This window comes from Scleropages formosus, chromosome 9, assembly GCF_900964775.1.
Source record: "Scleropages formosus chromosome 9, fSclFor1.1, whole genome shotgun sequence".
Taxonomy (NCBI): Eukaryota; Metazoa; Chordata; class Actinopteri; order Osteoglossiformes; family Osteoglossidae; genus Scleropages; species Scleropages formosus.
In genome coordinates, this window is record NC_041814.1 from 12,162,602 (window position 1) to 12,172,974 (window position 10,373).

The following is a 10,373-nucleotide window of genomic DNA, read 5'->3' on the forward strand; positions in this document are numbered from 1 at the left end:
ATAAGACTCAACGCCTCAGGTTTTGTAAAGCAGGTAGGCCTGTAGCACTAGTTTACCCAACTTTTGATAGAATTCCCTTCTGTGTCATCTTTCACTTCCCTAATGTAAGAGTTGTGATGTCACACTCCTTTGTTAGTGTGTGCTGAGCAGCTCGCCTGTGTGTCACAACTAGCAGGTCATAGAGGTGTACTACTAAGTATTTAGTTTTCATGAAAATAATAAAGGAATACTACCTCGGTGCCCACGCATACAGTCATGTGAAAAAGAAAGTACACTCTCTTTGAATTCTATGGTTTTACGTATCAGGACATAATAAAAAAAATCATCTGGTCCATAGCAGGTCTTAAAATTAGGTAAATACAACCTCAGATGAACAACAACACATGACATATTACACCGTGTCATGATTTATTTAAGAAAAATAAAGCCAAAATGGAGAAGCCATGTGTGGAAAAACTAAGTACACCTTATGACGCAATAGTTTGCAGAACCACCTTTAGCAGCAATAATTTGAAGTAATTGTTTTCTCTATGATTTTATCAGCCTCTCACATCGTTGTGAAGGAATTATGGCCCATTCTTCTTTACAACGTTGCTTCAGTTCATTGAGGTTTGCGGGCATTTGTTTATGTACAGCTCTCTTAAGGTCCTGCCACAGAATTTCAATTGGGTTGAGGTCTGGACTTTGATTGGGCCATTGCAACACCTTAATTCTTTTCTTTTTTAACCATTCTGTTGTAGATTTGTTGGTGTGCTTGGGATCATTGTCCTGTTGCATGACCCAGTTTCGACCAAGCTTTAGCTGTCGGACAGATAGCTCCACATTTGACTCTAGAATACTTTGGTATACAGAAGAGTTCATGGTCGACTCAATGACTGAAAGGTGCCCAGGACCTGTGGCTGCAAAACAAGTCCAAATCATCACCCCTCCACCACCGTGCTTGACAGTTGGTATGAGGTGTTTGTACTGATATGCTGTGTTTGGTTTTCGCCAAACGTGGCGCTGTGCATTATGGCCAAACATCTCCACTTTGGTTTTGTCTGTCCAAAGGACATTGTTCCAGAAGTCTTGTTGTTTGATCAGATGCAACTTTGCAAACCTAAGCTGTGCTGCCATGTTCTTCTGAGAGAGAAGAGGCTTTCTCCTGGCAACCCTTCCAAACAAACCATACTTGTTCAGTCTTTTTCTAATTGTACTGTCATGAACTTTATCATGTAACATGCTAACTGAGTCCTGTAGAGTCTGAGATGTAACGCTTGGGTTTTTTGAAGTTTCTCTGAGCACTGTACGGTCTGACCTTCGGGTGAATTTGCCGGGACATCCACTCCTGGGAAGATTGGCACCTGTCTTGAATGTTTTCCACTTGTGAATAATCTTCCTCACTCTAGAAAGATGGATTTTAAATTGTTTGGAAATGGCCTTATAACCCTTCCCAGATTGATAGGATACGTGTTTGTACAGCATGGAATATGTGGATTATTGGATACACATTATATGCAGTTATTTGAATTTGGATAGAAGTTGAAGTTCTGCAAACAAAAAATGTGAAGAACTTTCTCTCTTACCGTAGTTCCACTGTGATATCTAAGGAAGAGTCTTAGACACTCCTCATTGGAATGTTCCCTTAGACATACTAAAGCACATTCCTCAATGCCCCAGGACTGCTGTTTCTCTTTACTTGTTCCAGATCCACTTAATTATTCCAACTGGTTTCAGCATTCCAAATGTACCACATTCCACCTTTGGATTTTTCCTAATAAACTACTTGAGTTCTGAAACCTGACTGCAAAATATTGAGCAATTTGCCTTCTGGACTAAGGAAATGAAAACCTGTAAATGCATATTAAGTTTATTTGGAACACATTATAACTATAATTTGCAAACAGCAACTCTGCGCAGTTCACAGGAAACAAAAAACCATTTTCTGTAGAAATTCCTTTTATTAAATTTCAAGTATTACCAAAACATGCATGGTTCCTATCCTGGAATTCAAATTTGTAACTTTTTACCCTTGAGTCCAGTTCCTTAATCACTATGAAGTTTGTCTATCTATTTTTGTTATTATTGCTATATTTGGAAGGATTCATTTAGATTATCAAGATCTAATAAAAAGTCCAGTGGTTTTAAAAGTCATACTACTTTTATCCATTGTTTCTGCCAGTGTTACCAATTTAGACAACATGACAGTAACAATAATAATGACTTACAAAAGAACTGGTTAAGCATTGCACATCACCATCTAGTGTTCCAGCGAAGTCATATGTGCAGTTGGGACAACAGTCAGTCAAGCGACTAGATCACGCACAGTAATTCATATTAAAAAGATAATAAAATAATTAATAAAAGCGTATACATTGACGCCTGCAAATGAGTAAAGTTTTGCATAATTTTGTAATTTTAAAGAACAAAAATTAAAAAAAAAAACATCGCAGAAAGGCCTACTCACCTCACCGGTATGAATGGCGCCATGGAGGGCAGTGTGAGGGGGTGTGTCGAGAGGCGCGCTGTTACTGTTCTCACCGCGTACTTTGCGCGCGTTGCTCGCTTTCGGCGTCTCCATTACCACGGGGCGTAATGGCTCGCTGCTGTGCGCGCGCACCACTGCTTGCGTTACAGCACCACACTCCGTTCAACCCCCCATCGTTTTGCATTATCTTCATCACTTTTGAATCACTGCCTTTTTCCTGCTGTATCGGCACGCATTTTAAGTACAATTTTTGTTCCTCTGATACTAAAGGGGTGCAGTGGCATAGGGGGTCCAGCCGGTGTGTGGTGGGTTTAGGGTTCGAGCCCTGCTTGGGGTGCCTTGCGATGGACTGGCGTGCCGCCCTAGGTGTGCCCTCCCCTCGGCCCTGCGCTGCCGGGCAAGGCTCCGGTTCACCGCGACCCGCTCGGGACGAGCGATGTGGTGTATCTATATATTTTTTCAGTCGTAACCCGTGTTTAATTGACAAGAAAGTCAAAGTAAAATCCAGCATGGGAAACTTACTGTATTTATCAACGTTTACACTGTCCCAAATATGCAAATGCAGTCACATCTTCAGTTTATTTCCAGGAATTACTTGTTACAGGTTTAAAAAACGATAACGATCCAGAGATAAAAAGTGTGTTTATTATACTGGTATAATACTGCAAGTGTTAACATGGTGCCAGGAAAGCCTCAGGTTCGCCTTGCATCCCAAAGACTAGAAAAGTTTATTACATGTTATGTTTATTAAAAAAAAGTTAAAACACCTTTGTAAATTACAGACTACGGTAAATGTAATATTCTGAAAGAAAAAGAAAAAAGCCTATTTTGTTATTGTTTTTGAAACGGTCTGGCGTGCATTTTCTCTGCTAATAATTTGATTAAGATCATGTTTATAAAATTTGAGGAAGTTTCGGGAAGAATCAATGAAGGAAAGGGAAAGGATGCGCTCGGAGAAAGGGTAAAATTCATTTAAGAAAAAAGTTAGACGGGGTGGTGCTTCGCTTGGAAGGAAAACGCGCCAAAAACATTCCAGGCATAGTTGTGGAAGAGCGGAGCGGCGGCCAGCAGCGCTATAAAGGCGGAGGGACGCGGCCGCTCGCAGCGCATCTCCAGGCCGAAGGAGCTCCAAAGTGAAGCGGGAGAAGAAACGTCGTGCTTAAGACAAGTGGAAGACCGTCAAATCTGGCGTCTAAATAAAGAGATAAACGGCAAAACTGAAAACTTGCTAGCGTGGAATATTCATATTCGTAAAAACCAGAAACGGGAGAATGCGATCTCTACTGTTTGTCGTTTTCTTCCTCGGAACTTTTTGGATGGTAAGAAGAATTGCACGTGATAGAATAAGACATATGATGATTATGATATGTCCGGTATAAAATCGTGTGTAGCATGGCTGAGTTTATGATTAAAAAGAAATGTGAAATTGTAGCTCAGCTTCACAAAAAAAGAAAAAAACTGATGACGTGTAAAGTACGTCGTCCGCGGCGTTACAGTGAGTGATTCACTGAGTTTTACCTGCAGGCGCGGTCCTCCTGTCCGCTGGAATGCGCGTGTCCTCGTGAGGCTCCCAGGTGCGCGCCGGGCGCGAGTCTCGTGCTGGATGCGTGCGGCTGCTGCGCGGTGTGCGCGAGACAGCTGAACGAAGACTGCAGCAGGTGGGAGCCGTGCGACCGCGCCAAGGGGCTCGAGTGCAACTTCGGCGCCAGCGTCGGGGAGACACGAGGAATATGCCGAGGTGACGGGCTTGAACAGGATTTTGTATTATTATTATTATTATTATTATTATGTATGCTTGACATTTACATTCATTTCTTTACCAAACTGTCCTCCAACTACAGGAAAAACAAACATGTTGCTACAGGCAGCTCGTGCGTGTGGGACAGTTAGCCCAAATACCACCGTTTCGTTTCAACCAGCGTACATTACTTTATTCATTCATCTAGCTGATGCTTCGTTTAAGCGAATTGAAATTATTGGTCCGTTTGTACAGCTGCATAATTTTACTAAAGCGATTGAGCTTAAGTACCTTGCTCAAGGTGGGATTCGATCCTCCGCCCTCTGCGTCCAAAGTGAAGAAGGCAGCTGCGCGGACCACACCGCTACCAGCTGTCTCTTTATATGAGTTACAGTAAACAAGTGGCTCTATTAAGAACTGATAAGGAATACTGGACTCTTTTTTCTTCCCAGTTAATGTATTACAGGTTTATGGAGCAGTCAGGAGGTCAAGAGAGAAGGAGATGTCTTAATTGCTTATTTAGCTGTCACTGTTCTCCAGAGCAGCTTGCAAAGTTAAGATACTTGCAGTGATTTTGTACCCATGCATAGAGCTGGGTAATTTTTACTGGGGCAGTTCAGAGTTACCACCTTGCTCAAAGTTGGGTGACGTAAATGTTTTTTCTCGACCTCTAATGTATTCTTACACATTGTGTCATCGTTCCATCTTCATTAAAGATATTGGAAGTGGGGTTGTGATTCATTGCATATATTGCATTGCAATATAAAGTCTTTCAAGCTGTGTAGCTCTAGGTAGCTTGTGTGGATGCTGTGACATTATATTCAAGATGCTTAGTAGCAGTAGGTAAAGTGGAGGAACGTGGTCAAGTAACAGAGTTTACTTTCTTAACAGCTAAGTGGGAGGGGAGACCCTGTGAATACAACAGCAAGATCTACCAGAATGGCGAGAGCTTCCAGCCCAACTGCAAACATCAGTGCACTTGCATGGACGGCGCAGTGGGCTGTGTTCCACTGTGCCCCCAGGAGCTGTCCCTGCCCAACCTGGGCTGTGCTAACCCACGACTTGTGAAGGTCACCGATGAATGCTGTGAGGAGTGGGTTTGTGATGAAAGCAGGGAGACTGACCACACTCAGCAGCTTTTCAGCAAACAGAGAGGCACAGAGGAGTCAGAGAGTGACCTCACCAACAGAAATGAACTCATTACTGTGTTCAAGGGAGGACTCAAATCACTAGCTGGTGAGGAACTGTCTCTATGGAACTCTTTTTATGCTGACATTGTGTTCTCAACGTAAGGAATTGAGGAACTTCGCTTACATTCCTTCATCCTGTTTGTCTTGCAGCTTTAAGGGTCCTGCCTGAGAACTACCTGACTGACAGCCAGAAATGTATAATTCAAACCACAGACTGGTCACAGTGCTCCAAAACCTGTGGTACAGGCATCTCCAGCAGAGTGACCAACAACAACAGGGAATGCAGACTGGTTAAGAAGACGCGAATCTGCGAAGTGCGACCATGCAGTCACTCTTCCTTCTCCAAGTTGAAGGTATAAAAAGTCTAAATGTTTACATCTGATTTTGTATTTTCGCTTGAACACAAAAGCACTAGCACTGGAAACCCGTTAAGTAAGAATTTTTTTTTTTTGTTGTTGTTTCATTAACAGAAGGGAAAGAAATGCAGCCGGATCCAGAAATCAAGCCAGGAAGTGAAGTTCACCTATGCGGGTTGCTCCAGCCTAAAGAAGTACCGACCCAAGTACTGTGGATCTTGTATCGATGGCCGTTGCTGCAGTCCACAGCTGACCAGAACAATCCCAGTGAAGTTTCGTTGCGAAACTGGCGAGACTTTCTACAAGAACGTCATGATGATTGAATCTTGCAAGTGCAACTTCAACTGTCCCCATAACAATGACCCTTCTTACCCCTTCTACAGACTAGTCAATGACATCTACAAGGTCAGAGAGTAAGTCAAGTGAAATCACTGCAACCATCATCAATGACAAAAGAGTCCTTAGAACCTGAGAGGGTACTTGTATTTGTCTGCAATCTCTTCTTTCATCGGAATTATCGATTTTAACATGACAAGGACTAAATGGAGTGCACTATGAGGCTGAAAGCTATGCCAGCTTTTTCTTATTCTCAGAACTCGCTTCATAAAATTGAAGCATTTAAAGTAGCTTCATTGTGGAGCAATTTGTAATTAGACTTGCAAAATGAAGTTCTGAGGTATTTGTGTATTTTGAATCTGAGGTATTATGTGTATTTTGAATGACAAACACAAGAATGTAGCTCAAACTGTAGACTTGTATATATGTATTTACATACACATTTGTTATTTAAAAGTTTGTTCTATGTTTTGTAACGCAAGAGACACCACATTGTCCTTGTTCAATTACTCTGTGGTCACATGTGGATAAAGTGTTGACATTTTCTGGCAGCTATCAAATTACCCGCCCATTAGAGCATTGAAGAGGAAGTGTGTGAAATCTGAATGTTTTAATCGTTATTTATCAAAATGTAGCTATTTTATTGGAATCTTAAATGTAATATTGGATTAAATTGTACAAAATGTTATTAAAGATTTATTTATGAGGCAACTGCTTATGGTTTACTTTATAAGGTTGCAACTTTTGAATGAGAAACGCTAAATTAGACATATATTTCTTATAAACTACTGAAAAAGAAGGGGGTGTGGTGGCTCAGCAGGCTTGACCAGGTCCTGTTCCCCTGTGGGTCTGGGATTTGAGTCCCCCTTGGGAAGCCTTATGACAAACTGGCATCCCATCCTGGCTGTGTCTCCTGTCCCATGCCTTTTGCATTGCTGGGCTAGGCTCTGGCTTGCCGTGAGCCCCACTTGGGACAAGCAGTTTCAGACTGTGTGTGTGTGTGTGTCCTAAAAAAGATAATGTATGGCACCATAGACTTGTGCACAAGTCCTTTTTCACACCATTTTCTACTGGAACAGAGTAGTGTATATGACAGACTGAGCTGTAGGTTGCTTTGGACAGAAGCATCTGATAAATGCATGTAAATGACGTTGGGGAAGGAATGCCACACTTTAGCTTGAGGTGAGTTTTTTCCAAACTTGCATTCATAAATTAGCAAAAGCTGTGCTTTTCGCTTAACCTTAGAACAAAATAATTGAAATGAAACATTTCTGAAATTGGGGGTTATGTCAAGAATTCAAAGACCAGCAGTCTTCAATTACCAGAGTACAATACTGACGACAGCACACCAAATGTTAATGCGATTGAAATATGTAAACACATAAGACTGAGTAAGTGCAAGTAACATTCAGGACTACATATTTTCTGTGGAGATGAAAAAGTGTAGAAAAATCTAAATCAAACATATTGTAGCGCAAGATTCCACACAATAAAGCACATACACTGATCCACATTTTATGAACATTACAGTTATGAATTTTCAAAGATGTGAACTTGTTTCATTTATTTTAATAGCATTTTTTCATGGTTTTTATGAGGTAACATGTTTCCTAATTTCATGTAGCTTGAGCAAAATACTTTTGCAACAGGCTGTGTAGGTGCCTCGTATCGTCTTGCCTGTATGACTTGGGGTTGGTTCGATTCCTGTTCGGTCTGTTTGGTTTCTGCAAGTTCACAAGTGCTTCAAGTGACTTGGTGACTCTAACTTACCTGTTGTGTGTGAGTGTGAGTGAACAAGTGTGTGTGATTGTCCTGCAATGGATTTGTATTTCATCTCGGCTATACCCTGACTAGCCTACTACTCTATGCTTTTCAATAGGCTCCAGACCACTAGGATCCTACATTGGGATCCTGCATGTAGTTTCTTATAGTCAGTAAACTGAAGTTAATAAAATAAACCTTGCAGAGTAGATGGTTTATTTAATCTGTACCTGAGGATTTTACAAATTCTAAGCCTTAAATAAATTGAGGGAAGCTTGTGTTATTAATCTTTTGTGATTTAGTCCATTGTGATTTAATGGTTACAGTGATTTTGGATTTATGAACAAACAGAGTTAAGAACAGACTTCCTGTCCAGTCTGTTCGTGAGCCCAGAAGCCATTGTAGTCGGCACACTTCCGTTATTCACCGCTGTATTACATGGATGTTTCAGGTTCGGATTAAAAATGTTTAGTTATGTGGGTTTTTGGTAAAACTGGTGCGCAGCTAAGGGTCAGCGTGAGCCAAACATTGTAAAACTGCATGTGGTGATGAGCTTTGATGGAGGTAAAGGAATGACTTTGGAATGTTCCAGTATCTCAGACAACAGGTACCATGGCAAAAAGCAGATAGGTGTCAGAAAATGTCTTGTTCAAAACATAAACATAGAAAATATTTCAGTGGAAGGTGTATTAAATCATGTTATTCAGTGCATACACTAATATTAATGTAACTTTCAGGCCTACAGTAATTATTTTTGTGTAGAAGAGCCCATTTTAATTCAGTTGAAGTATAGGTCCTGTTATACTGAATTAGTTCAAGATGTTGAAAAATTAACTTTTACATTTATTTATGTAGAAGACACTTCAATGCAATATTCAATGACTGACTAGTCTTTAACTGACACCTGTAACCAAGGAAACCGTCAGTGCTGGATGCATTACGGTAAATCCCTACAACCATTCACACATTTACACAGCAAGCACACTTGCTCACACGCACTATGGATGATGCAGATTCCTAAATGAACTTGAAACACACATGTCTCTGGACTGTGGGAGGAAAGTCACACAAACATGGGAAGCATGCAAACACCACAGACTGAGCTGGATTCAAACCCACACCCAAATGTTCAGCCCAGGCAAGAAAAAAAGGAATAAAAACATGAGAATGAGAGACAGCAGCGAGCTGTGGTTAAGGAACATAGTGCTTCATGGCTGCGCTGATGCACAGAAGCCTTAAAATCTGTTAAACAGACAGAGGTAGACTGGATTTTAAGACTTTGGTGATTACATCACTCCTTGAAACAAAGAGTGTTTATATGACGAGGACATTAACAATTCAGCTTCGTTAAACATACGCAATTCAGTACATTTTGCAGCCAAACTGGCAGGAAAAACCATTACAGCATGTTGGAGACCGTTGCACAGTTATGTCATCTGTTTTATTGCCCTCATGTCTATAACTCCAACTTGCTTTCCTACGTTACTGGGAACCCAAGCGAGGCAGCATTTTTTACAAAAATCCTTCAGAGCAAGACACAACAGAGCCTTCACATCGACTGCCATCTTCTGGGTACGTGAGGGAAAAGACATAGTTGTCTAAGTAAAAGCATCTACATACAGCTTGGAGCACAGATAAAATAATTTGTAAAGAAAACAACAAATATAACGGCCTATTACACTTCACCTTCATTAGATGTTTCGTCATGTGTTCTTTTTACAGGTGAAGTGTATGACTGTGAGTGTAATAGAACGATGAAAAAAAAAAACAGAATATTTTAAATGATGCCCTATAAACCCAAAGAGAGATCCCTGCCAATATATTTTGTTATTTAAAGAAACCCCGGGAAACAATATCATGTCCTCAGTTAGAAATATTGCATTTAATACAATCCAAAACGGAACTTTAATCCGGCACAGCCCAAGATTTCATAATACTGAGTATATACGTAGTATCGTCAATTTAGGATATTATATGTCTAGAACGTCTACCATTAGCATATTTTCATCAAATTGTGGTGCCTGAAAATTTGGATCCTGCTCTCATTTACACCAGGACACCTTGTAAAAACTGCAGTGAGTTTTCTTAATGGTTTCCACATTGCACCCCCCCTGCCCCAAAGAGTATCAAAGACAGTGAATGATGTAAAGGGCTTTTTCTTGCCAAATTGTGCAGAGGGTGTAGGACCCTGCTGTCACAGGAAGGGTAAAATAAGACAATTATGAAAGATGACTGCTTACACATAACATCATCCGCAGCAGACCGAGAATGTAAGCAATGACGCAATTCCCCTGCAAATACCCCTAGATCGATGTGCTAACTGAGGAATAAATGATGTGAATGGCTTTGGAAAAATTAAGCTAAAATGGCTCACAAGTTGCTGAAACGTCATACCCCCTTCTCCTAAAATCTGGGGAACAATAGCAATTTTTCATTTAGTCATTACACTGCAGAAAGTAATCTAACATAATGACCACAATTCATGCAAAAAAATCATGTTGGGTAGTTGTGGAATTTTCCTTGGG

At 40.8% G+C, this 10,373-nt stretch overlaps 1 protein-coding gene across 1 annotated transcript; it reads left to right on the top strand.

The window, feature by feature from the left end:
- The first annotated feature begins 3,543 nt into the window (after window positions 1–3,543).
- LOC108923476 (protein CYR61-like) lies at window positions 3,544–6,792 on the top strand. The gene is made up of 5 exons (XM_029255181.1): window positions 3,544–3,786; window positions 3,992–4,205; window positions 5,097–5,441; window positions 5,546–5,748; window positions 5,866–6,792. The coding sequence occupies exons 1-5, from the start codon at window positions 3,739–3,741 to the stop codon at window positions 6,166–6,168; spliced, it is 1,113 nt and encodes a 370-aa protein (XP_029111014.1). The 5' UTR covers window positions 3,544–3,738; the 3' UTR covers window positions 6,169–6,792.
- Window positions 6,793–10,373: the final 3,581 nt, after the last annotated feature.

Excerpts from the sequence above, each read along its gene's own strand:
- LOC108923476 (XM_029255181.1), top strand. The coding sequence starts at position 3,739 with ATGCGATCTCTACTGTTTGTCGTTTTCTTCCTCGGAACTTTTTGGATG. Across the intron at positions 4,206-5,096 it reads GACACGAGGAATATGCCGAG|CTAAGTGGGAGGGGAGACCC; the intron begins GTGACGGGCTTG and ends CTTTCTTAACAG. Across the intron at positions 5,442-5,545 it reads AGGACTCAAATCACTAGCTG|CTTTAAGGGTCCTGCCTGAG; the intron begins GTGAGGAACTGT and ends TTTGTCTTGCAG.